The sequence below is a fragment of the Esox lucius genome, chromosome 19 (genome assembly GCF_011004845.1).
Source record: "Esox lucius isolate fEsoLuc1 chromosome 19, fEsoLuc1.pri, whole genome shotgun sequence".
Classification (NCBI taxonomy): Eukaryota; Metazoa; Chordata; class Actinopteri; order Esociformes; family Esocidae; genus Esox; species Esox lucius.
This window is the reverse complement of record NC_047587.1, coordinates 41916310-41943722: the sequence shown is the minus strand read 5'-3', so window position 1 is coordinate 41943722 and position 27413 is coordinate 41916310. Positions and strand designations below refer to the sequence as shown.

The 27413-nt window shown below is 40.4% G+C and overlaps 2 protein-coding genes across 6 annotated transcripts in view; one reads left to right on the top strand and one right to left on the bottom strand.

The window, feature by feature from the left end:
• hmg20a (high mobility group 20A) overlaps positions 1 to 15158 on the bottom strand; it is a 28372-nt gene extending 13214 nt beyond the window's left edge. For 3 of the 5 annotated variants that reach the window (XR_004574816.1, XR_004574817.1, XM_034288417.1), the window contains exons 1-6: positions 7124 to 7206; positions 6559 to 6768; positions 3493 to 3625; positions 3088 to 3186; positions 2888 to 2925; positions 12 to 87 (exon numbers count right to left, since the gene is read on the bottom strand). Coding sequence is in view for 3 of the 5 variants with exons in the window: in XM_034288417.1 (XP_034144308.1) it covers positions 12 to 87; positions 2888 to 2925; positions 3088 to 3186; positions 3493 to 3625; positions 6559 to 6768; positions 7124 to 7186 (619 nt within the window). In the remaining 2 variants the exon portion in view is untranslated. Of the gene's footprint in view, positions 1 to 11; positions 88 to 2887; positions 2926 to 3087; positions 3187 to 3492; positions 3626 to 6558; positions 6769 to 7123; positions 7207 to 15048 lie in introns of those variants that run through there. The other 2 variants (XM_020040178.2, XM_034288418.1) reach the window with 2 other exon arrangements.
• Positions 15159 to 24175: 9017 nt separating this feature from the next.
• On the top strand, positions 24176 to 26266 carry LOC117593420 (uncharacterized protein K02A2.6-like). The gene has a single exon (XM_034288415.1). It carries the CDS (start codon positions 24191 to 24193, stop codon positions 25334 to 25336), a length of 1146 nt encoding a protein of 381 aa, XP_034144306.1. The 5' UTR covers positions 24176 to 24190; the 3' UTR covers positions 25337 to 26266.
• Positions 26267 to 27413: the final 1147 nt, after the last annotated feature.

Here is a 27413-nt window from a genome sequence, read left to right as displayed (position 1 = left end):
ATGCTGCATACCTTTGCTGTGGTTGAGAAACTCCTCTGTGAAGATGGGAATGTCAAAAACCGATTTCTCCTTGCCCTCTGTGTCCTTCTGATAAGGGTGGAGAAGAAGCAGGTGTTGCAGAGACAGAAATGGATGGATACTTGGAAAACTGTGAAAAGGTTTGGGGAATGGAACTTATCTTATCTGATAAACCATAATACATTATTATCCCACTATTTGGTGGAAATGGTTTAACCAATATAAATTATACAGGATCCTCTGCCAACGATTATCATTCCCATGAACACTATCTTTGGCTCAAGCACTATTCCTCTTTTATGAATAGACTGCAACCTCTCACTAGGTTGAACAATCTCTAACTGTTGGTACTGTGGTCCCCGGTGGTGGAAATTATTCCTGCTGTTGTGTTGGGGACTAATGATTGTAGAGCAAAGCTAAATAAATCTAGACTGGGCCACGGGAAAGCAGTGAGAGGGAATTGATTTTTCATCTGGCCATGGAGTAGGGGTATGGCCCCCCATAGGAGAGAACATTGAAACACTGGATAATGGAACACTTGTCTATGTCTTATTCATTTAGTAGTAGACAGTTTTAAATCAAGTGAAAAAGTAACCATATGGAGGTAAACAACCAGATACTACAATGCATTTAGAGTGCAATCTTAATTACAAAATTGGAAATAAAACATTCAGTGTTAACATAAGAACAAGATATCTTATTTGTCATCCATTGGGGAGAATTGTAATACAGTACTTCCAAAGCAGCATCAATAGCTCTCAATTTAAAGTAATTGTTTGTCTGCATGCTGCAAGGAAATCCTTTTTTTTCTGAACAGCTAATTCCGGCTAAGAAGTCACCTTGGCTTTCCCCTAGTGTATTTGAAAAGGCCGGGAGATTTATACCAGACCCCATAATTAGAGTGATTAACTTCATAAAGATAAATTATACACTTACAAGAAGCCAAGGGCTTGCAGCCTCACATAAACAGAGTGCCAAAGCTAGTTTAATATCGGCTTTGCTCCAGTAAGCCCTTAATATGACAGAGAGTGGAACAGATTCTCCAGAATTTGGGATAGGCTACTTAGGTGAGGATAGTGTCAAGGACCTTATAAGAAATGCCCAATATGTAAGAAATCACTAATTTGCTTATGCATGGGTCAATTACTTCTACAGCAATTAGATATGAGCCCATTTGAGGACGACGTTTAGGCTACAAATGAACTAAACATTTTTATCTACAGTGGATATAAAAAGTCTACACACCCCTGTTAAAATGCCAGGTTTTTGTGATGTAAAAGAATGAGACAAAGATAAATAATGTCAGAACCTTTTCCACTTTTAATGTGACATATAATGTGAACAATTCAATTGAAAAACAAACTGAAATCTTCTAGGGGGAAAAAGGAAAAATAAAAACCTTGTGACTGATTAATCACAAATAAAGTTCAGCTGTTAGGATTTTCCTGACATTTTCTTAGTTGCATCTTAGAGAAAAAGCCATGGTCCACTGAGAGCTTCCAAAGCATCAGAGTGATGTCACTGTTGAAAGATATCAGTCAGGAGAAGAGTACAAAATAATTTCCAAAGCATTAGATATACCATGGAACACAGTAAAGACAGTCATCATCAAGTGGAGAAAATGTGGCACAACAGAGACATTACCAAGAACTGGACGTCCCTCCAAAATTGATGAAAAGATGAGAAGAAAACTGGTCAGGGAGGCTTCCAAGAGGCCTACAGAAACATTAAAGGAACTGCAGGGATTTCTGGCAAGTACTGGCTGTGTGCTACATGTGACAACAATCTCCCGTATTTTTCATATGAATGGGCTATGGGGTAGGGTGGCAAGACGGAAGCCTTTTCTTACAAAGAAGAACATCCAAGCCCGGCTGAAGTTTGCAAAAACAAACAACACTGCACATCACCTAAAGAACACCATACCTACAGTGAAGCATGGTGGTGGCAGCATCATGCTATGGGGCTGTTTTTCTTCAGCTGGAACTGGGGCCTTAGTCAGGGGCCAGGCAATTTTGGCACAAAACCTTCAGGCGTCCATTAGACAGCTTAAGATGAAGAGGAAGTTCACCTTTCAGCACCACAACGACCCAAAGAACATATCCAAATCCACAAAAGCATGGCCTCACCAGATGAAGATTAACGTTTTGGAATGGCGCAGCCAGAGCCCTGACCTGAATCCAATTGAACATCTGTGGGGTGATCTGAAGAGGGCTGTGAACAGGAGATGTCCTCGCTATCTGACAGATTTGGTGCGCATTTTGCAAAGAACAGTGGGCAAATATTGCCAAGTCAAGATGCGCCATGCTAAAAGACTCCTACCTAAAAAGACTGAGTGCTGTAATAAAATCTAAAGGTGCTTCAACAAAGTATTAGTTTAAGGGTGTGCACACTTACGCAACCAAGGTTATTGTGAGTTTTAATTTTTTTCTCAAAGATTTCAGTTTGTTTTGCAATTGAATTGTTCACGTTATAGGTCACATTAAAGGTGGAAAAAGTTCTGACATGATTTATCTTTGTCTTATTCTTTTACATCACAAGAACCTGGCATTTTAACAGGGGCGTGTAGACTTTTTATTTCCACTGTACATTCAGATTGTTATACTGACAATTCCCTGAGTTGGGTGGGTTTTTCAGTTATTTCAGAAATTGTCGACATGATTGTGAGGCATTTTGTAACATGAAGTCAAGGTAAGCATTTTAACAGTACATGAACATATTAGTCACATCTGGGAAGTTAAACCTCAACAACCTTGCTTTTGTGGCCCTAAAAGCTAATTAACCAAACCTGAGTGGACTTTGTTCAAGACCAGTTTTTCTATTTGTTCAATTTAGGGTAGAGGAGGGATTGGGAGCGGCAGGGTTATCTCACCTCGTGAAGGGAATCATTGGATACCAGGTGCCCACCATCTGTGAGAAAGGAATAATACAAAATAAACAAGACAGGAGATGATTCATGCTTCCTCGATTCCCAGCGTCCCCTCATTAAATCAATGCAAGAGAAGTAATTTTCTTCAACATCAACTCCTTGGCTTTTAAATAAATGTCTGCTATAAAGAGGGTGCCATTTACATTTCCAGTCGCACAGTTTCCAATGGGACATTGTATCTGGCCTGTCTTTTTGATGCTTCAACGGAAGCTCGTCCAACGGCAGTACAAAGGAGCAGCTCGCTGCAGTGTATCACAATGAACAGAAAGCACACACACGTGAGGCTAAAAGGCTTGTGTGGGCAATCAAAGCTAAAGATACGAGACTGGCGTTATCTCTGTTCCTCTAAGACAGCTCATCTGTAAGGACAGCATAGGTGAAAGCAATGTTTTTTAAACCAATTTGAACCTGTGAGCAAAACACCAAGTTTCCAAAGTGCACTGGCTGCTACACTCTTCTGAAGATATGAAGGAAGACCTGGCCTTAATGGAGGCAAGCCTTGCTTCCCCTAATGAATGGGACCTATAGCTGCTTCAGGGGTGTTTTACCTCCCCGGTGTCGCTTGCCCTTCTGTTTCTCCTGGACCTTCCGGGTGAAGTGCTTGTAGGCCTCGGTCTTCTGGTATTTCTCCAGGTCACGCATGTACCGCTCCTTGTCTCTCTCCGCCTCATCCAGGTAGCGCTGCACGCAGAGAAAAGCAGGGAAAGAAACAGGGGTGTGGGGGTCAGTAGCAATCACAGTAGCTTACATCCAGATAATTTAACAACTCTAATTAAGAGCCATACTGTTGATGACAGTATTTGAACTCCTGTGCAGCTATAAATATGAGGGTTAGGTGGATGGTTGGTTTATGGAGGGTTGTGAAACTGTGTGGTAGGGCAGTTTGTGGATAGAATGGCTTGAGAAAGGCAATCTTTAACTTTCCTGAATCAGTTGTTGCTGTGAGGGCTGTTGATTGGATGGCGATGAAAAGGTAAACAGGGGTGGTGTAAAACAAAATAATTGTAACTTAATTTTTAATTAAAACTGTGGCAGTACTGAGAGGATTTCAAATACTAAAATGCCTTATCGCACCTATTTTAGCTGAGAGACACATATGTAGCATGTCCAGTATTACTTGTCTAATGGTGCCCCCTGGTAGACAAAGTGAATCATACTAAATAAATTAGCTAAATTCATGACCCTGAGCAAATCATGTGCTAAATGCATAGATATCACCAAAATAATTTCCAAGAATTATAATAGGTTCTCTTACCGGGACACCTAAATATTGACAGTTTTTAATAATTTAGATGTTGTTGGCTTTGTAATTTTAAAGAAAAGATGCATAGACTTGATAACATCTCAAAAGTAGAAATTCCTTTTGTACATAAATGACTTAAATAGCAACTGTCACGCACAAAGACAATTACCTTGTGTATGAATCAAATGCCTCCTACTGTAGCACTTCATGCATATAGTAGCACTACATGCATTAAAAAAGAACATTAGAAGTATATAAAATGAAAAGATGATATGGAAATATATAAATAAGGATAATAAACATCTCAAGGAAAGGTACATCGTAACAAGAAATGTGACTCTAAGAGACAACCTAAGAGATTGTGAGAAGTTATTGTATTTTTGGGCTGTTACTTCTAAATAGCGATGCACCAATAAGAAAAACACACACATATATATGTATATATATATACCATGATCTGTCAATATCATTGTTTTGACATTTCTGTACCTGTGTACCCTGACATAAATTAAATAAATGCTCCTTCAAATGCTTATTGTTTCTCATAATGAATAAAATGCATGAACTATATGCTAATAATTACACACTATCTGTAATTGTACATTATACAATACCTGGATATAAATGCGGTAAATAAGGTATTATACATAAAAACTGCAAAAGAGAAACATTTAGTTATGATTTGATGTTTAATAGAGCGGAAAGTGTAAAGTGAGCATTAGTGGACATTTAGCAATTCAGTCAGATCTTAAATGCCTTTGTCCACAGCGCTTATATGTTGCGCTGCACGGTTTCTGACTTCCAAACAAACTCTCCTTCCATTGCCCTCTATTAACAACTCCACAACTTTTACTAGTTAAACTTGCCAGATAGTTGCAGTTCAATTGGATGCCCTAACCGCATATACACCAATCAACCATAATATTGTGTAGGTCCCCCTTTTGCCGCCCAAACAGCCCTGACCCACCGAGGCATGGACCCCAATAGACTTCTGAAGGTGTGCTGTGGTATCTGGCACCAAGACGTTAGCAGCAGATCCTTTATGTCCTGTATGTTACGAGTTGGGGCCTCCATGGATCGGACCTGTTTGTCCAGCACATCCCACAGATGCTCGATTGGATTGAGATCTGGGGAATTTGGAGGCCAAGTCAACTCCTTGAACTCGTTTTTGTGTTCCTCAAACTATTCCTGAACCATTTTTGCTTTGTGGCAGGGCGCATTATCCTGCTGAAAGAGGCCAATGCCATCAGGGAATACCGTTGCCATGAAAGGGCGCACATGGTCTGCAACAATGCTTAAGTAGGTGGTACGTGTCAAAGTAACATGAATGGCAGGACCCAAGGTATCCCAGCAGAACATTGCCCAAAGCAATGGCTTGCCATATTGATGCCATATTCTGTTTATTCCTTAATAATGAACTTCACTGTGCTCCAAGGGATATTCCATTCCTGATTGGTGCATTTGTAGAACCTTATTCCGGATTTGCTTTGAATGTTCCTTCATCTTCAAGATGCAGTTTTTTGTATTTAACCTGACATTATGTGAATCACCTTAATGGCAGACTCCATTCATCTAATAAAATTTTTTTGGAAAAGATAAAGGGGGTGAATACTTTTGAGAGACGCTGTAGATAGAGGACTCTAGGGCCTTGCATGGAAAGTGCCATAACATTTTTAAGTCAACTGAGGAAAAATCCTTATGGATTAAAAAGGGATTACATGATTCCATTTTGGTCGCCAGGAGAGATCATCTAATTCATTATACTTGAGCAAATATTCACCTTAGCTCACCAACTTAAAAAACTCATTACTAATGTTAGCAATGATACATTTTTGCGTATTATTTTATAAAAATACCACTTCTCCCCAACGCAAATATGAATTTCACACAACAATCCTCTGTATTAATATGTTCATGAATAAACACAAGTTCCAGCATTCATAGCAAACATAGATACCGCCTCCCTAACAAAATGGTGAACAAAGAATACACCTAAAATAATAAATAACAAAATAATAATATTTAGAAGAGTGAAGTAGACACCATCGATGATCATGCCCATGTGGTATGTCTGGCTGTAGATATTACAAGCGGATGCAGAAAATTTCTCTTTCGCATTTCCTTTGACTGGTGCTGATACTGAACACCAGTCAACAAAACATCTCATACGTAAACTGCACATTCCTGAATTAGAGGATACATTTTTTTATGCACCCAAAACAAATAATATCTGAGTAAATACTGTAAAATACTATAATTCCACTATTGCTTCAGATATGAAAATTTTCATGTTACAATGCTTACTGCTCCTATTACTCTTTTACTGAGGCAGAAAACTTGATGATATTTCTATCCTAGTCTATGGGCCAACCTGTTTGTCTTCAGGGGGCAGCTTGCTCCACTCGTTTCCCAGCATCCTGGTGATCTCTGGGAAGGGCACATCCGGCCTCTCAGCCCTCAACTGCTCACGCCGGTCGTTCATGAAACGCACATAACCAGTCAGCGGCGCCTTGGGGGCATTGCTGTCCTTTACTGGCTTCTTCCTCTTACGGCCCTTGGTCCAGTTGCTGCGCCGGGGTTTCTGAAGAGGGGGAGGGGGTGGTTGGACAACATTGGCAAATCATAAGCACCGCCATAGTTGGAAAAATTTGCTTATGATGAATGGTGGAATCCAAAATGAAATCATATCCTCTGTTGAAACAGATCCTAACCAATTTATTTTTGATTCCACACTTGTTTGGAATCCAGTCAGTTTGGATTCCAATACATTTGGACTTCAGGCTTGTTTGAATTCCAATCAGTTTGGATTCCAGGCTTGGCCAGGGGTGGGGGCTTTGGTCCAGACCTACTCTAACACATTACTAAACATTTTCATAGTTTAAGCCTTGAAGATATGGTTTGAGATTATAAAGGTTGTTTGTATGATACGGCCTCACCTCCTCTCCATTCCTCTGGCTGCTGTTATCCGTGTTACCAGGGGAGCCCGTCTGCTCCTCCATTGCCTCTGCCTCTAACAGCATATATAGGAAGAAAACAAAGTTAGTTCTTATTGTGCACACAGGATCTTCCACTAAGAGTACAAACTGTCAGCAGATCTTTAGAAAGAAAGAAAAGAAAACTTGCAAATGTTGCCTTTTAAATATCCTCAAGTTAATTTAGGATATGTTCCTATTTTAAACAGAAATATTAAAATGCTAAGGCCATATTTAAGATTTTATTTGGACTGAGGTATAGTTTTTGCAAGCAGTGATGTGCTAATATAACACAAGAGGAGTGAGGCAGAATTCTTTTCTCTCACTTTTTCAACAAGTCTTCTGCACCTCCCTTTTGCTCCAATAAGTTCCTTTAACAGCCAGTGTTTCCTCTGATAGAAAAGCAATCAAAGTTTTTGGGCCAGTGGAGAAACATATCTCTCCTCCATAAACATATCTCAAGGGGTGAGTAGCCTGATTTCAACAAAGCCACATCAAGTGGTAGAATTGTTTGGAATCGGTTGTAATGTCAGATAGGGGGCAACTGGGGGCACAAAGTAGTGGACATGGTCAAAGAGAAAAGGTGAATGGGAATCAAGAGTTACACCAAGACAAAACTGCAATGCTCAGCTTCTTAACAACAGACTCAGCAAAATGATGTTGCCATTAGCAGCAATTAAACTAATGTTATAAATGTGAATTGGTCTTAGGTTCAGGTCTCTTGTCTTCTGGCAACCGCGCTGTTTTTAAACGCCCTTGTAGGGAAGTTGGATGAGTGAGAAGGAGACTGTGGCTTATATGTAGCCATAGACACAACCCGCAAAAATAGACTTTGAAATAAAGAAAATAAAAGGTTTTTGAAGGTTGTGCTCATGCAACCAATTCCAAATTTAAGCCACAAAAAAGTGTGAACACCTGATCGCGGTCTGGAGCGCTGCCTTATGCTAAACACTGTTCTGAAAATCTATTTGTGTTACAACAAAAGGTTTATCACATGCTGAAAAAGACAAGCTAACAGGAAAATATAAATATGTTCTCAAAATGTTTGGCCAACAGACAATGTCAATATCTTATGACCCCCGACCTCTTCAAACCCTGCTTACGGAAGTGAAGCACCATATCCTGGATGTAGCTTCCTACAGTCATCCAATTCTGTGGGAAAGATTCCAAAAATAAATCCTCCACATAAAAACAGACATTATGTTTGCCTACTAAGATAAACCATGGGGACAACTCAGGGTTTTGCTTATCAAGGTACAGAAGGCTACTAACCTAGCTCAGATAATTTGATTTGATAAGAAATTGTGATACTGTCAAAGACTTGGCTTGACAACCCCTCCTGGGTTAATGAAAAAGGCGTGCAGTTGGACTGAGCTCAATGTGGAGCAGAAATAAGTGAATGAAACAATTACTGCTGTAGTGTAAATTATTCATATTGGTCTGGTATGCTAAGGAACTCCTGAAAGAGCAAGTGTGCATGTCAAATCAGAAAACTCAGCCCAGAGGAGAATGAAGTGGAATAAAGCATTAGTGCTCTCTACTGCAGGAGGGTTTGTAGTACACACTACAAGAAGGTTTAATCCCTAACTTTATCATGGTAACAGCATATAAGTTCAAATACAATTTGCTGCCACACATGCACATACCGAGAAGATAAGTTCACTATTTAGTCATATATATTTACAGTAGATCTAGATCTGTGAGTAGTTTTACCTAAACAGAATCCCACTGACAGCACACCTACCTCAACTACAACAGCTCCTGTGCTAACGGAAACTGGGAACACAAGCAAAACTGTTGGCTCAAAATTGTTTCACAGAAAGAAATCTGTAAAATGGCTAACAGAAGGCTAAATGTCATGTCGAGTCACTGTTTCCGTACTTTTTTTTCGAGACAAAATGTTTCCCGCTTCCACAACCTCCTCAGCTAGACCTAATCAAAAGGGAGGTGAGAAGGATATGTTTGCTATTCCGTTGGTGTGTGGACATACACCCATCAGCCATAACACTACGACCACTGAAAGGTGACCTACACAATATTAGGCAGGTGGTCATAATGTTATGGCTGATCAGTGTATAGAGAATAGGTAGAATTCGTTTTTACTCACCCAAGTAACAACGCAGAAAGACTTCAGATAATCAGTAACTAAGTTGTAGTCATAATTGTGATAGCCATACTTTTCAAAACAGATGGGGTACTAAGGTTTATAAAAATGATGTCACTGACATACAGTTCTTATACTGTACCTTTGGTTTACCCATACCTCACTAGTCAAAATTATGTAAAGAACCCATTCAGCTGGCCAATGTCAACGACTAGCCATGAACCTTGATGTTGTATGATCACTTCCATTTACTTACAAATCTACATCCAAGCAATAAGACACAAGGAGGAGTGCTGACCAATACATCACATCTTAAGCACAGCGCATCGAAGACTTCCTGAATACAGTGCTTAGTCGTGGTATGTTGCCAAAATACCACATACCCCTTTAGATGCCTTGTTGGTATTATGTACCAATGCAATCCATTACAATTACAAGTTACAGGTCTAAAATTTTTATCAGTAACTTCTGGATTACTCAATCCCAGTAACATAATCTGATTACTTTCATATTAAGAGACATTATAAGACAAACAGCAATATAACCAATTGAACAACACCTTTTTAGGCTACATACCTGGGCATATATATGGAGTGCCTTCTATCAACACACAATACCCCAAAATTATTTTGTCCAAGTACACATAAAAATGAAAAATCATTTATACATTTTAGGTCCCTTTGATGTGACACTTCAAATTGAACTCAGATGAATCCTGTCATTTTATTGTCCCAGAGAGTTATGTAGAACTGAGGCAAATTCAATCAATTGGACATTATTTAGAAAGGTAAAATAAACATTAATTTCTGGAAAGTTTTATATTCACATCATTGTACATATAGACCACGATATCGTTAGCATTACAAGCATACATTTTTAGTTATCTAAGAAACGCTGTAAAAAGCTTGCAGAACTCTGGGTTCTTGCACTGAGGTAAATTTGGTTTTATACTGTATTTTCTACTCAGAGTTTGATCGTCAATACCTTTTTCAAAACAAATTGTATATTTTTTTTTCCTTTTGTGTCAACCTATTAATACCTGCCCCTCTAAAGGAAAAACATAGGTACAGACACTGTGTTATTAAACAAATCTATCAATTTCTACATATATTTCTGTTGTTAAAGCTGATATATCACAATTTATGAATAGATTCCTATGACATATACATCTAAAACCACTTGTATTTTGGTCACTGACCTTTAGATTTGCAAACCTCTCCAAACCTCAAATTCTCACTAAACTTAATTTTTCTATGTGATGCTACAAACATGTTTTTTATGTATTGCAATAACGTTGTCCCTTAACATCAGTCTCTCTTCCTTGTCAACGTAACATTATTTTACAATACTTATTTAACATAATTCCCTACTAACCTAAGTACTCCCCCTCAATTAATCATTCATTAAAACTGTTTATGAATCACCTCCCAGATTTATAACACAATCCCTCTCCAAACCTAATGAGCCAAAGCAAATGAACAACAATAACATCAAAAATCTGATTTCCTTTATATTAGAGATGTTCTCTCCATTAACTTAGTTAAGCTCTAACCATTTCTCAATGTATTCCACCTTATAATATAATTTACCTTAAATAATGTATTATTTAAATAGTATTTAGTTTAATTTATATTTTACCCCACATAGTTTTTCCTTTGAAAAAGTAAACAATACACACAACCCATCGCAGGCTTTCATTTTGAAGGCAAAATACGAAACCCGGAGGTCTTATTGTTGATGCCGAATCTATACAGTTGCCTGCATAAGACTAATCCATGGTAACTATCCAGTTTGTGAAAGTTTTAGGTAGCTAGCTTCTTACTTTGGGTTGTCGCTCAGACGATGGCTACTTTTATAACAATGACAGACACTTACTGACAGTTCGACACAAACGTACGCATAAACTGTCACAGCCAGTTACTTTTCTCTGACCTCACTAGCTATTTTAATACTCTGAGCGGCCAGGACATTGTTGCTCTGTTCCGGCGCTCGTGTTATAGTAAACTATGCGCGATCGAACGTGCGCTAAGCTTGGTAAAATAAATAGTATGTCATAAAAATATTCTGGTTTTCTGTTGTGGCGGATCACAACTTCGCAGTGTAGCTGATAGCCTTCTGAGAAACTGAGAAACGTTAACTCTACCCGCATTTGTCGCTTGGCGGGTGTTATTTCGGATCCTGTCCCCAACACTGCAAACCATTAGATTTTGGTCTGGACCATATCTTCTAGTGGAATATTATGTTGTATGCATTAGGGATGGGCACGGTTAAATACTCGAATAACCTAAAATAAGTTAGTATTCGAGTACTTCTGTGTATTAATTTTTGTCCTTCAAAAATTAAACTATGTATTTTTTGTTGTTGAAATAAATGAGTAAAAATGAGAACATGATTTTTCTAAACACTATCAAGATTCCAATCTACAATTTTTACATACGATGACATAGCTTCACATTTAAAAATATGTTTCGTATGGCATGCATTCCTTTGCACGTGTTTTTGTCAATCATCAGAGCCGTAGTGGTGTGGAGGCACAGTCAGTATATGCGTAGTCTGAGGAAGTTGTGGATGAAAGTTAACTAATAGTAAAATATGCAATATATTATCGGAATTAATTGTTACTTATGAAACCTATTTGGTAGTAAAATTATTTGGTAGTAAAATTATTTTACTACGTATAGTTGTAGCTGTGGAATCTAATGTTGCTGTGGAAACTCAATGTGTTAATAAAATTGCTCTTCAGTTCTGTAGCGAAATTTTGCAAAGTGTACCACACTGCTTCCTCCTTAGGCGCGCGCTCTATTCTCTCACAAACGTCCACTGAGCCAGTGTTAGATTAGAAAGAATAGGAGAACGACATCCACTCCCTTGTGCGTTACGCAGTACTATAGCGCCCACGTTGTATCGGTAGTTAAAAATAAACATGTATTTCAGGTAAACGAATACTATTCGAATAATAACAAATATTATTCAGATACAAAGTAATGTCCAATGCACATCCATAGTAAACATTAACTTATCTGAATAAAACGTTAATAAAACCAAAAAACAGGCAAGCCTAGTTCAGCCGGCCCGCAATAGAAAGTGTCTCGAGATTTGAACCCAGGTCACCCACGTGAAAGGCTATATCGTTAAACACTACACCACGATGCTGTACATTTGCCAGCTACTCTTGTCTATACTGAAACCTGGCATCTGTAGATCCTGAACAAATACTCCTCTACCGCTGGTCGTTTTAATAGTTAATTGGCCATTCCTGAATGACATAGATACAGTTAAACTGACTAACATTCCTTACTATGTTCACCTCTACCACAAATAGCGTCTATGTATGCTGTTTGCCACTGGTTGTTTTAACAGCATATTAGCCAGTAATAAGCTTTACCGGTATCTACTAACTTACTGGAATAGTCATAAGAATTGAGCAATTGCTAGCAAGTCTGCCAAAGCTATTTCATTTCATGGAATAAGAACGTATATTTTTTCTTTCATGGCTAAACAACTTTTTTCTTTCATTCATTTAGCCTTCGAGGAGATATGAACTCGGGACCTATAGCTCACAAGTCCACTTCTCTAACCACTACGCTCGCCCACTCACTCAGTCAGTCAGTAAAATACATTAACTGTTCTTAGCTGCTCCAGCAAAAATACCAGCAAGCCTAATTGTTATATTAATATATGCACTTACTACTGTAAGTTCCTCTGGAGAAGAGTGACTGGTAAATGTATGTTGGCAATGTTTTATAAAATCAATAAGATAATGAGGCATGCTGAACTAAGAGTTAAATATGACTTCAATTCAAGATAAATCATTGCCTCTTGTGCCTCACTGCTTAGAGCTATGTGATACAGACACATTATTTCTTGAATGGATATGATATAGTCATACATAGAATGATAAAAGAAGACATTTTGGGAAGATGAATTCGGCTGGATGAGGAAAGAAGTTAGAGCGCCTTGTGTCACTAGTGAACTGCCAAAGCTGGTAGATATTGTAATGAACAATAATATCCAGTGTCCATAATAGCCTACACAAAACTCCATTCCACACGTCGAGGCCAGTTCATTGCAAGCCTCTAATCGGGGACTTACATAAACCTAGGAAACTAGATGGCTTCAAGTTACAACAGAAAACCAGCAGACTCAGGACCTCATAGGGTAAGAGTTGAATACCCCTGACTAATACTATCTAGGGCAGGGCTGCCCAAATCCTGGAGATCTATTGTCCTGTAGGTTATCTCTTCAACCCCATTTGAGACTAATCCAGTTAAGCTTTTCATCCAGTTAATTATTAGAATCCGGTGTGCTAAATAAGAGTTAGAGAGAAAACCTACAGGACAGTAGATCTCCAAGAACAGGGTTGGGCAGCCCCGAATTCTAGGGTAAGTGTACCTATTAATCACATGTACCATTTAAACCAGTGTTTCTCAACTCTGCTCCTGGGCACTCCCCTGCCCTGCATATTTTAGATCTCTCCCTGCTCTATCACACCTGATTCAAATTATCAGCTCATTATCAAGTCCTTCATGGGCTATATCAGGTAAGGTAGGGCAGGAAGAGATCTAAAACATGCAGGGCAATGGGGTGTCCAGGAGCAGGATTGAGAAACACTCATTTAAACCCACATAAATACACGATTTAAATAATTTAGCATGGTAGCTAGTGAGCCTCTTTAACCCACTGAGTTATTTTTTTTTCTCCAGTTCTACTGAAGTGCAGGCAAATGCCTGCTGCGCAACCTCTGAAAAATAGAGATCTTAAAGGGGAATATCGACAATTTGTCAAAGTACATACATTGAAATAAGTAATTGTCTAAGGGTGTCTATGCACGCACCGTCCTCACTTAGCGAGAGTAGGAGGGAGTGCAATGTCATCTGGTTATACTGCTCTCCCCCTAATAAAGCGATTTAATATAACTTTTTCTAACATCCCCTACATAAACGGCTCGTAACATTTAAAACCTCAACAGACATCCATCACATAAAACGTATATGATATGTACCACAAACGATTGGGGTTCCCGAATGTTGTGTTTTCGCAGTGACCGACCATTCATTTTAACTTAGATAATTGTTATTTTAAAAAGTTTTATATCAAATCGTTTTAGTGGGGAGGAGTGCAATATAACCAGATGACGCGGCACTCGTTCTAGCTCGACCCTGCTCTCCCGAGTGAGGGAGTAGCGTGCCTAGAGACATTCTAAGAAATATTTCAAATAGTAGATATTCGTCGTTATTCCTCTTTATCGATACCCATGACACATCACAATTCATGCTAACATTAACTAGCTAATGTAGCTATATTTGACAGCAGTGCAAAACTGGCAACCATAAGCAAAAATATGTAAATATATTAAAACGGGCAACTTAGTGAAATAAGCATTTTGTACGTACATTCAAATACAAGTCTTGCATGCCAGCATGTGTATGTTTTTTAAGTTCATATACAAAAATATTTTTGCATATGAGCATGACAGTCAGCAAGAAAGAGACAATGTGCGGAAGAAACATACGTGACGATAACTCATTACTAACAACATACAACAATCCAACCCTAACTACAGTAGCTAAAACATTTAACGGTTAGCCTAAATCTAACGTCACTTTACAGTACTGTAATTTAACAATTTACAGTACTCTAGAACCTGTTCTGCAGGGCAGCTAACGCGTAGCTGGCTAGCTAGCCTTTTTGATCTTGCTAAAATGGTTTACGTTTATCAAGCGATAATTAAAACTGTCTATGTTTTTTACTTTAATTCATAATGTGTTCCACAGTGCGCACTAACCTTTTAACTTGTTCTTTTTGTAGCTAAAAACCAAAACAGAATCAGCTTGCCATGGAACTCTCAGAATCAAAACAATACAGCAATTGTCGATGGAAGTGGAACAACGTCACTTCCTGAAAATGATTTACTACATTAATCCGCGTATCGCTTTAATCAGGATTACTGTACACCACGGTATGGGTTTTTAGAATATAGCGTTTTACTTTCATGCATGTGTGTACAGTAATCCTGTGTTTTTATTGACTTCGACGATTTCATCTATATGATAGGCATTTCTTTATAGATATAAAGCATGTTATATGTATATATAGTTGATTTAACAATTTTTCGGTCTGTAAGCATTCAGGAACCTTCCGCGTTAAAATCTAGTTACGAAGAATTAACTAGATTTTAAGGTTTCTGAATGCTTTTTCACACATCGAATAATATTTAAATCAAATATATTTTAATGATGGCAATTCATTTATTTGTTATAATCACCAGAGTGTGTTAATTTTCTGGTTGGTAAATTTTTCTGGCTGGGCTGTTTCCAAAGAGCCTATATGAAAATGATTGCCATTTCTTTACGTCGGTCTTTTCTGTTGTTGCAAGATCATGTAGTTGCGGTGGCCTCTTGTGGCTATTCCATCCAACTGCAACAAGGAATGAAAAAGTAGTATTGAGTCTTGTTGGTTATAACAAGTACGTAAGAAGCCTTATGTGGCCAAAGTCCATTTTAGAATTTACATTACCATTAAAGGCCCTTGACATTTTAATGTTGTCAGTTTGGTAGGACTTCCAACTTAATTGGCTGATCTTTCTCAATGACCTGTTTAGAGTCATGTCTAAACCGTGTCATCAGGAAGGATGAAATTATAATGAAAAAATATAAAATAAAGTTGAAATCACACCCACTTTACTGTATTAATATGGCTGGTGCTATCAACTCTCACATCAACAGCTGTCCACAAGAATGGAAAATGTCTAGTGATGGAAATACCCAGTCATAGCTTGTAGTTTGGTTGGAATTTTGAAATGTAGAATTTGAAATGTGGAATACACACTGATTAATAAAAACTTTGTAAATGATATTAAATTGGTGCTTCACAACATATGTATAATATTGCTGTTAGAAATCAGCCATTTCATATAGTGGTTGAAATAATGATCGCGTACCCAGTCATCAAAGGAGAGAGTCATTCAATTATTTATTGCAGCATTTGATAGTCTATTGTTCATGATGTTACAGACTCTGTCTTTATAAACGATGTCTTACAAATTCAGTCTCATCTCAAAGAACATCCGGTCATACCTCAGCTTTATAGACATCCCAACCTGCATTACACATCCAAGTACCGTAAGCCCACGGGCTAATTACTGTTGCACTTTGAATGAATGTGACTTCCTGTGTACAGATATACAGATGTTCTTTTGTTTTCTAAACATTATAAGCATACACTTAAACATTGTCATGTAAGTAGAGTGGGTTTCATTCTCCTGACCACCCACTGTAATGAAAAAAAACATCAGCTATATGCTGTATTTGAGCATATTTGGTATATATTATAAACTGTTTTTTTTTTATCCTTAATGCTGATTGGGTGATAATGCTGATAACAGTGATGCATCCTGCCTAAGAGCTCTGCCTAACAGCTCTTGTCCATTGTGTATTGGCCATATGCCATACACCCTCATTCCTTTATTGCTTAAATAGCCATCAACATTAGGGAAATGGAAGTGGCTTTTAAAATCACACACAAACACACACACACACACACACACACACACACACACTAAAAGAAGCATACCATGTGGTGCTAGACCTGGTCAGTTATTTAATACACTTTCACTCATTCCCCTGCTAAAAGCTAAATGTTAAGGAACATTTGGTACCAAAAGAAAGACACTTCCAAATACCTAATGTTGAGTGTCATTCTGCAGCACAACACATGCATGTTTTTGTGCCAAAATACAACCCTTTGTTGCAATATATTGGTTAGATACCATAATCTCTGGTCTTATTGCTCAAATACAGCATTTAGCTGATGTTTTGTTTTACAAAAGAAATGACAATCGTTCCATATGTTACAATGGGCGGTCCCAGGAATGAAATTAACTATTTTGGCATTGCATGAATAAGCTGTGCCACCTCAAAGTATTATGATTTATTAAACCTTTATTATACAGTGCTTAAGCCACCCTTTCTAAAGCACATGTTTATTTCATATATGACAAAGTGGGTTATGGCATATTTGAGATAAAATATTTGTCACATAGTAATGTCATGTTTATTAATTATTTTAAAGCATGAATAAATGTTGTAAATGCTTTGTAACACATTTATGTACTGCTTATGAAGGTATTATGAAGCATTCATAAGCTCAGTGTCTTATAAAGCTGACAAAATTGGGTCCCCAAATGTTTTGTTATGAATAATGTACAAAACATTTGGATGCGTATTCCCCTGAATTGTGAAGAACACTGCATTTGGATGTATTATTTAGACCCAAAGGCTGGAGTTAAGTGTGGCACTAATAACATACAGTGTTGTGAAACTTATAAATAAAATAGGTAATCACTATAAGGGCTTTTTTGGTGCATATTGTACTTAATTTCATTGCACTTGAAGAGGATATACATTAATTAGAACTTTTTAACCAAAAAAACATTTTATAAATAGGTGATGATACATTGATCTCCTTTATGGGTCTTTTTTGATCCAAGTCTTTCTTGTTTTTTTATTTCCAGTTTTTGTGTGTATTTCTCTTAGTTGTTCTGTAGCATTGCAGATAAACACTAGTGTATTGGTTGCCATGTAATCTTTTTGTCAATAGTGGGACTGAATTTGGTCTAATTTGCTATCATGCTTGAGTCATAGGACTGATCAAAGCACTTCAATTATGTTCTACCCTTCTGCATGTAATTGAATTTCATTAATTTCCAGACTGAGAAACAAGTAGGTCTTTGCTTGGCAGGATATTACATGCTGTGATATACAACGATCAGCCATAACATTATGACCACCTGCCTAGTGTAGGTCACACTTTTGCCGCCAAAACAGCCCTGACCCATCAAGGCATAGACTCCCTCTAGACTCTGAAGGTGTACTGTGGTATCTGGCACCAAGACGTTAACAGCAGATCCTTTAAGTCCTGTAAGTTGTGAGGTGGGACCTCCATGGATCAGACTTGTTTGTCCAGCACATCCCACAGATGCTCGATTGGATTGAGATCTGGGGAATTTGGAGGCCAAGTCAACAGCTTGAACTCGTTGTGTTCCTCAAACCATTCCTGAACCATTTTTGCTTTGTGGCAGAGTGCATTATCCTTCTGAAAGAGGCAAATGCCATCAGAAAATACCGTTGCCATGAAAGGGTGCACAAGGTCTGCAACAATGCTCAGGTAGGTTGTACATGTTAAAGTAACATCCACAATGAATGGCAGGAGACCTGGCCTCCTTCCCATAGTGCATCCTGGTGCCACGTGTTCTCCAGGTAAGCAATGCACATGCATCCGGAAAAGGAAACATGATTCCTCAGACCAGGCCACCTTCTTCCGTTGCTCCGTGATCCAGTTCTGATGCTCACGTGCCCTTTCAGCAGTGGACAGGGGTCAGCATGGGCACCCTGACTGGTCTGTGGCTACGAAGCCCCATACGCGACAAACTGTGATGCACTGTGTGTTCTGACACCTTTCTATCTGAACCAGCATTAACTTTTTCAGCAATTTGAGCTATGGGTAGCTCATCTGTTGGATCGGACCACATGGGCCAGCCTTCGCTTCCCACATGCATCAATGAGCCTTGGCCGCCCATGACCCTGTCACCGGTTCACCGCTTTTCCTTCCTTGGACCACTTTTGAAAGGTACTGAACACTGCAGACCAGGAACACCCCACACGGGCTGCAGTTCTGGAGATGCTCTGACCCAGTCGTCTAGCCATAAAAATTAAGCCCTTGTCAAAGTCGCTCAGATCCTTACTTTAGCCCATTTTACCTGCTGCTAACACATCAACTTCGAGGACAGAATGTTCACTTGCTGACTAATATATCCCACCCACTGACAGGTGCCATGATAACAAGTTTATCAGTGTTATTTACTTCACCTGGCAGTGGTCATAATGTAATGGCTGATCAGTGTATCTCATTGTGTGTCACCTACTGTATGTCACCTAACCATCTAATATTGATCACAGACATGGATTTAGAAAGATGATGCACCTATAACTTCAGCTCAATAAGAAAGTTTTGCAATATAGACAGACAATATTATTTGGGGTCAGTGACACCCAATTATTTAATAATGGCTAGATGCCAAAAGTGGATTGAGATGGTACAGACATCCATAGCAGCTATTTAAGAAGGCACTTTCCATTTTGGCGACCAAGCTGTTCACCATCATACAGGCCCAGTCCCATCTCACTCTATGTGTCTAAACATGAACTTCCTCTCCCTTAAGAAGTGAAAATATTGACCTGACTCTATGAATATACTATACTATATCTGGTGGGCTCTGTCATCAATGGTTTTCAGAAACATTGCATAAGTAGGAACATTTCAGTGACTCTGACCTTATGCTCTCAGTGCTCCCAGGGATTCCACATCTCTTTTATCCCCCTTTGCCCTGTCACACCTTTTTGGTTCATTTGAGCTTGAGGTAAGGTATAACATTGACATATCATACAAATGTCACACATTACTTGTATGAAAAGAAATACCATCTGTTCCTCACTCAAAACCTTCCATTCTTACTTTTTTGGAAAGGAAAGAAAAAGGTACAGTAGGCTCTTAATTTTTTCCGGAGCTGTATATGATCATACTAAACAAAAGGTGAACAATTTAAAGAGTTTGTAGTGTTCCTAAAATAATTGTTAGAACTAGGTTGTTCAAAATTAACCCTGTGCTGGAGAATGGTTGTGTAGAATGCTGCTGAGCGCAGTTAGTGGAGAGTGTCTCACTACACTTGAACACATAAACATACTAGTGCACACATAAACAACTAGTGTACACATGCACACATTGGCAAAATGCATACAGTGGGTGTGGGAGCCAAAGCCCCTTTAAAGGTGTGCGGTTGTTTAATGTTGGGTGTGCGTGCACAAGGAATAGTATCACTACAGTATATACTAAATACTGGGTATAAAATGTTGTCCAATTATTTTTATTGTAATTTCTGACATTTTACTACAATGGTAGGAGCAGCTATGATTGATGTACATTGTACAGGCATGGGATGAATTGTCATTGTATATCTTACCTATTTGGTTACCGTCACTTTAAAACAGGTGGTGATTGGACAGCTGTGTGTTCTGTACAGTTTTCTAACCATATTTGCATGAATTATATGTAGGAATTACTTTGCTTTGTCTAACAAGATTTCTTTAATGTAATCGGTTAACTGTGAAGCTAACGGAATAAACACAATACATTCTATAATTCGTAACTACGTTGAGTCCTCTTTATATTAGCATGCACACGAGTCAAGCAAGCTGTTGCCACCACGCTACCACCAAACCCGAAGGCACTGTCCACTGATACAGCTCTTAAAAGTGGAATTCACTATTTGATGGAAGACTGATACCCTCTATAAGAAATAAAAAAACATCTTTAACAGTGTAAATGTTTTTAATAGTACATGTCTTGACTGGAAAAATCGCAACATTAATGAATAGCTTAAAATAAATATAACTTAAATATACATTAACCTCTTCAATTAAATAAATTAACTTTACAACATTGAATGATATAGAATGTTTGAATTCTTATTGAAAAGGATTTAATCAATTTTTTATAAATTTTTCTTTTAATCCCACATAATCCCTGCAATTATGCCAAGTGATATGACATTCAGCACAATGCTGCTCACCTCTTTCAGTTGGGAAGTGGGGCTGGTTCAGGGGTAATGGAATTGGCAGACAGGGCTGCTGAGCCTGAATCTGCATCTGTTGGGCCTGGCACCAGGCAGGAACAACTGATTTAGTATCAATAGCTTGCTAAAAGTTTGCTTGCATTGATTAAATGTCAGCTAAAAGATTATCAAAATGTAAACACTCAGAATTTTCTGTGAAGATATTAAGTAACTAACTAATTAGGGGTGCAAAAGTAGCCTATTTCTCTATGGACTGAGGTAACACGTTACTTTCCACCACTCACGGACTACACACACCTAACTTTTTGAAAAATTGGGTAACATACTGTAGCACTTTCTTTTCTCTCGCCTCTCTTTTCTTTCTTTTCATTTTAGGAAACAAGACTTTTCTTTAGTAAGCACAGACATCCTTGATGCTACACCAGTACTCCTCAATCGCTATTCACTGCCAGCAAGTATAGCAACTATATTGTGAAGCTGTGGTATCCTGATACATTTATATTAGTTACAGGCAGTTCCACTCCACACCACAAGAGGTGCAGTTGAGCTTCAGGATCATGTGGGTCCTGGGAGTAATTGTAAATGAGATAGAAGAAGTGACACTCCGTTGAATGTATGCTGTTACACTTGTAAAAGCAATAAAGTATTCCATACAGTTATAGTGCGTGATTCAGTCTTTATATTATTGAAGTTACTACATATTGGCGACGAGAATATTGGAAAGATGAAATAAGAGTCAGTAAAAAGACGGATGAATCGGATGACACTGGATGAGTTCAGAGAGCTGATGGTGAGAGAAACGAGGGGCTAGTATTGAACCGGAGGAGTCACAGACTCAAACGCCAAGATGACTACAATGATAGGCACTCTGTCTGCTTTTGACGTGAAAGAGCAGACATGGGAAGAGTATTGTGAGATACTGGAGCAGTTTTTTGAAGCTAATGGAATTGATGACGGAGAGAAGGAAAAAGCTATCCTCATCAGCGTGGTGGGACCAGCCACATACAAGCTCATACGGAACCTGGTGAGTCCAGATAAGCCCAGCTCAAAAACATACATCCAGTTGAAAAATTTAATGAAGGAGCACTTCAACCCAAAACCGAGCGAAATTGTGCAGCGATACAAATTTGACTCGCGCTCCCGCCAGCCTACAGAGACCGTCAGTGCATATGTAGCAGAGACGTTTAGCACATGATTGTAACTATGGTAGTACACTGGAACAGATGTCAAGAGACCGACTGGTATGCAGTATTAATGATGACAGGATTTAAAGATGCTTGCTATCCAAAACAGACTTGACTTTTGAGAAGGCGTTCAAAATTGCAGTAGCTGCAGAAGCTGCTAGTAAACATTTTCAAGACCTCCACAAAGCACCGCTAGCATGCAACAGCATGAAGACCGAGGGAACACTAAAAAAGGAGGGTAAATGGAAAAAGAAATAAAGAATGCTACCGGTGTAATGGAAAGCAACACAGCGCAGTAGAGTGTACATTTAAGGAGGCAAAGTGTCACTGTTGCGGGAAAGTAGGGCATATAGCTAAGTCTTGCCGAAATAGAAAGAAAGAAGGTGCATACCACAACGAAAAGAAAACATACAGAGCAGAGCGGCGTTCACGTCCACATCGATCACATAATGTAGACTGTAAAAAGCAGGATGGTGATAGATCCGAGGAGGAAGCATTCACATTAAACTGCATGAAAACGGAGACATCAATTCAGAGAATAAAACCGTTTGAAGTAACTATGGAAGTTAAAAAGAAAACAGCACACTTTGAAATTGATACAGGATGCAGTGTAAGCATAATAAACAAGATGAAGTTCAATGAGATGTGGAACAAAAGCAACGACCACAAATAAGACAAACTAAACTTCTACTCAAGTCATACACCGTAGCCGAAGTGGAAGTCAACTATGAGCGACAAATAAATACATTGCCCCCAGTGGTGGTTAAAGGTACAGGACCTAGCTTGTTAGGAAGAGGATGGCTAGAGGCTTTAAAGCTGAAGTGACAAGAAATCAAAAATGTGAGAACAGAGACACAGAGTCTACAGGAAGTACTCATTAAAAATGAAGACGTCTTCAAGCAGGAATTAGGCATGTCGAAGGCATGAAAGCAACCATTCGAGTGTCTGCTGAAGCACATCTTAAATTATATCGGCCCCGCTCAGTTCCTTATGCCATGAGGGCAAAAGTAGAAGAGGAGATAGATCAGCTGCTGAAGGAGGACATTATAGCTCCTGTTAAATACGCTGAATGGGCCGCACCCATAGTTCCTGTCTTAAAGCCAAACGGATCGGTCAGAATATGCGGGGATTACAAACTAACCGTTAACAGTGCCTCCTCACTAGAGCAATACCCTATTCCCTGTGTCGAAGACCTGTTCAACACTCTGTCAGGTGGGAAACAGTTCTCCAAGCTCGATCTAAGCCACGCTTACCAACAGATTGTGATGGATGATGCCTCAAAGAAATACCTCACAATAAACACACATCGAGGCCTGTTCACCTATAATAGGCTACCTTTCGGAGTTTCTTCAGCTCCCGCCATTTTCCAGCGAACGATGGAAAACCTGTTACAAGGCCTTCCAAATGTAGCTGTCTACTTAGATGACATTATTCTGACGGGAAGAGACGAGGCCGAACATATGAGCACACTGGATGAGGTACTTAGGCGACTGAAAGATGCCGGCCTGCGACTTCACAGAACCAAATGTGCGTTTCTGCAAAATGAGGTGGAATACCTTGGGCATGTTGTTAATGCTGAAGGCTTACATCCCGTACAGAGCAAGGTGAGAGCCATAGAGGAAGCTCCACCACCTACCACAGTGACTGCGCTAAAGGCCTATTTAGGTCTCTTGAATTACTACAATACATTTCTCCCTAGTCTAGCTACACGCTTAGCCCCGCTACACAAGCTGCTGAGGAAAGATGTTTCGTGGGCCTGGAACAATGAGCAGGAAGAAGCTTTTCAGAACTCAAAACAGCTACTGAAGTTAGCTAAAGTCCTGGGCCACTATTCAGCAGACAAAGACTTGGTGCTCGCGTGCGACGCCTCGCCATATGGAATAGGCGCCGTACTGTCACATGTCATGGAAGACGGTAGCGGAAAACCTTTAGGCTTCATGTCACGCACGCTAACACCAGCAGAGAAGTGATACTCACAGCTCGATAAGGAGGGGTTAGCTATCATATTCGGGATCAAGAGGTTTCACAAATACATCTACGGACGAACATTCACAATCAGCACTGACCACAAACCACTGATATCCCTCTTTAATGAAAAAAAGCCAGTGCCACAGATGGGGTCACCAAGAGTGCAGAGGTGGGTGACACTCCTCAGAGCTTATGAGTACAAAGTCTTATACAAACCTGGGCCGGAACATTCAAATGCAGACGCGCTGAGCAGGTTACCGCTGCCACAAACAGAGGAAGAGGACGAGACAGATCAGGTCCTTATGTTGGAGGTCATGGAGGACCCACCTATCACGACAAAACAGGTTAGACAGTGGACAGCTAAGGACGAAACACTCTCACAAGTGCTAGCCTGGTGTCTGAAAGGATGGCCAAGGGAGGTGGATACAATCTACAAACCCTACAGTCAGAGAAAACTGGAACTGAGTGTGAAAGATGGGTGTGTGCTCTGGGGGGCGAGAGTGGTCGTTCCGCAGAGGAGCAGGAAAGCCATTTTAAAGCAGTTACACCACACACACCCAGGGATATCTAGGATGAAGGGCTTAGCACGTTCATATGTTTGGTGGCCAGGGATGGACTCCGAAATTGAAAAGGAAGTGCAGTCCTGCCAGACATGTCAGGAAAGCAGTAATCCTCCAGCAGGAGCACCGCTACATCCATGGGAGTGGCCTGAGACACCCTGGAGCAGACTGCATGTGGATTATGCCGGCCCTTTCCTATGGAAAATGTTCCTTGTTATTGTAGATGCACACTCCAAATGGATTGACGTGTACCCAGCCAGTACAGCAACAAGTCAAGTTACCATTGAAAAGCTCAGACAGTGCTTTAGCATACATGGCCTTCCCCAGACCTTAGTATCAGATAATGGTACTTGCTTCACCAGCCAGGAGTGTCAAGCATTCCTGAAACAGAATGGCATACAGCACATAACATCCGCACCATTCCACCCGGCGTCAAACGGCCTAGCGGAAAGAGCTGTACAGATGTTCAAACAAGGAATCAAGAGAATAAAAGGAGACACGCTGGAAACAAGAATAGCAAGATTTCTGTTTAATTACAGAATCACACCGCAAACCACGACTGGATTGTCACCAGCGGAAATGCTCATGTCCAGGAGATTGTGCTCAACACTGGATCTGCTACTGCCTGATGTGAAGTCAAAGTTATGTAAGAAACAACTCAAACAGAAAGAACAACATGACACACACAGTAAGTGGAGGAGTTTTTCTCCTGGGGATGATGTGTACACCTGAAACTACAGTCATGGACCCCGTTGGATACCTGCAGTCGTTGAAGAGAACACAGGACCTGTATCCTATACAGTACGGACAGGAGATGGACGAGTCATGAGGCGTCATGTTGACCAAATCAGAAAATGACATACCACAGGGAGCGGTGAAACGCCCATGCCCGAGAGGACGGAGGAGCCTCCCAGTCTTCAGGTCTCAGATACAGTATTGGAGGCCCTGCCTGCAGACTTTGCCGTCACTACAGCAGTCAGTTAGAGAATGACTGAGTCTGATACAAAACAAGCACACCCCTCAGTGGTTGAACAGACAAAAGCAGCAGTAGTTCCACTACCTGTGCTGCGCCGCTCCGAGCGCACAAGACAGACTCCTGCTTATCTGAAAGACTTTGTGAAATAGTAGTGAGATCCCTCAAGTCAGAGCAAGAATGAGCTCTGGGACTCACTGGAAGGATGGCAGTCTACCCACCTTTCTAGTTCGTTTTGTTTTGTCTTAACTCTGTTCATGGAGTTAGAAGAAAAAAAATAAATAAATAAATAAACGTGTGAATATGCCAGACAGTTGACAGCCTGTGTCAACTGTTCAACAATGTGAACAGACTGTCTAAAAGAGCTTACTGTTGATTTTTTTAATTACATTTTTTCTGTGCAAACAGTATTAAGTATAATATCACCCTTACAGTACAATTGTGAGTAGTTTGGGGGAACAGATGATGTGTGATCACTAGAGTATTTTTTCTCTTAAGGGGGGAGGGATGTGGTATCCTGATACATTTATATTAGTTACCGGCAGTTCCACTCCATACCACAAGAGGTGCAGTTGAGCTTCAGGATCATGTGGGTCCTGGGAGTGATTGTAAACGAGATAGAAGAAGTGACACTCCATTGAATGTATGCTGTTACACTTGTAAAAGCAATAAAGTATTCTGTACAGTTATAGTGCGTGATTCAGTCTTTATATTACTGAAGTTACTACAGAAGCTTTTCCCATAGGGGCTTCGCTCCTATTGGTTTAGGGCAAAGCGAGCGAGCCCAAGATGTACTCCCTGCCTGTCACCCACCTCGCCAAAGAGATAAGTGCCAAACAGGACGGCCCAGGCGTGCAAACCACGACACCAAGTCTCTTCCATCCGGCTCACACTAAGCACATACGGTTGCGCGCTGACCACAGCCCCCAAACGAATGCACTCACGGCACCAACCCATCCAGTACCTCCTCAATCAGTCTTGACTGAATCGGAGCGTCCGAAGCCAGCCCATAGAACACGCCGAGACCCAAACTCGGCGCACAAGTAGACGCTCAAGCATACACAACGCGAGCGTCACACACAAAAGCGCACAGGCACACCGGAGCAGCGGACGGACCCATGTCAAATGTGCCGTCCCAGTAGCTTAACGGACCCAACTCACATCCCAGACTCAGCCACACTGAGCACAGAGTGAGCCAACGTGCCTGCGGCCATGTCACGCAAGTAAAATTGGACAAACAGCGACGGTGTCCCCCAAGACGCAGCAGCACAAATGTCCTCCACCCCCACGCCCCTAAACAGAGTGGCTGAGGCCGCCACCCCACGCGTGGAGTGGGCCGCAAACCCTCTAGGTGTAGGAGTGACACGTGACTTGTAGGCAAGATCAATCGCCTCACACAACCAGTGAGACAGACGCTGTTTCGACAACGGCTGGCTCACCTTGGGGCCACCGTGACACACAAAGAGCTAGGGCGCGGTCCGCACCGCGGCCGTGCACCGCACATACTGTGCCAAAGCGTGGACCAGACACAAACGTCACAACAGAGGGGGTCAACCCTTGTGTCCTCACACCAGAGGGCAAAGATACCCCAACGGCTAGTATAGCTAGCCGACTTCAAGGCTGCCCTTGCACCCTGAATGGTCGCGACCACCTCTGCAGTCAGTCCCTGGAACAGCAGCCTGGCCCTCTCAGGAGCCAGGCCCGCAGTGGCTGACCCAGCACAGGGAACGCCCCGATCAAGCCGTTCGCCTGTGACAACGCCCCGTGGCGATAAGGGATCGCCCAACGGGGGCCTGTCTTGCGCTCGAAGAGAATACCAGCGTTGAAGGCCTCTCA

Coding starts and splice junctions, on each gene's coding strand:
- LOC117593420 (XM_034288415.1), top strand. CDS start 24,191: ATGGGGTCACCAAGAGTGCAGAGGTGGGTGACACTCCTCAGAGCTTAT.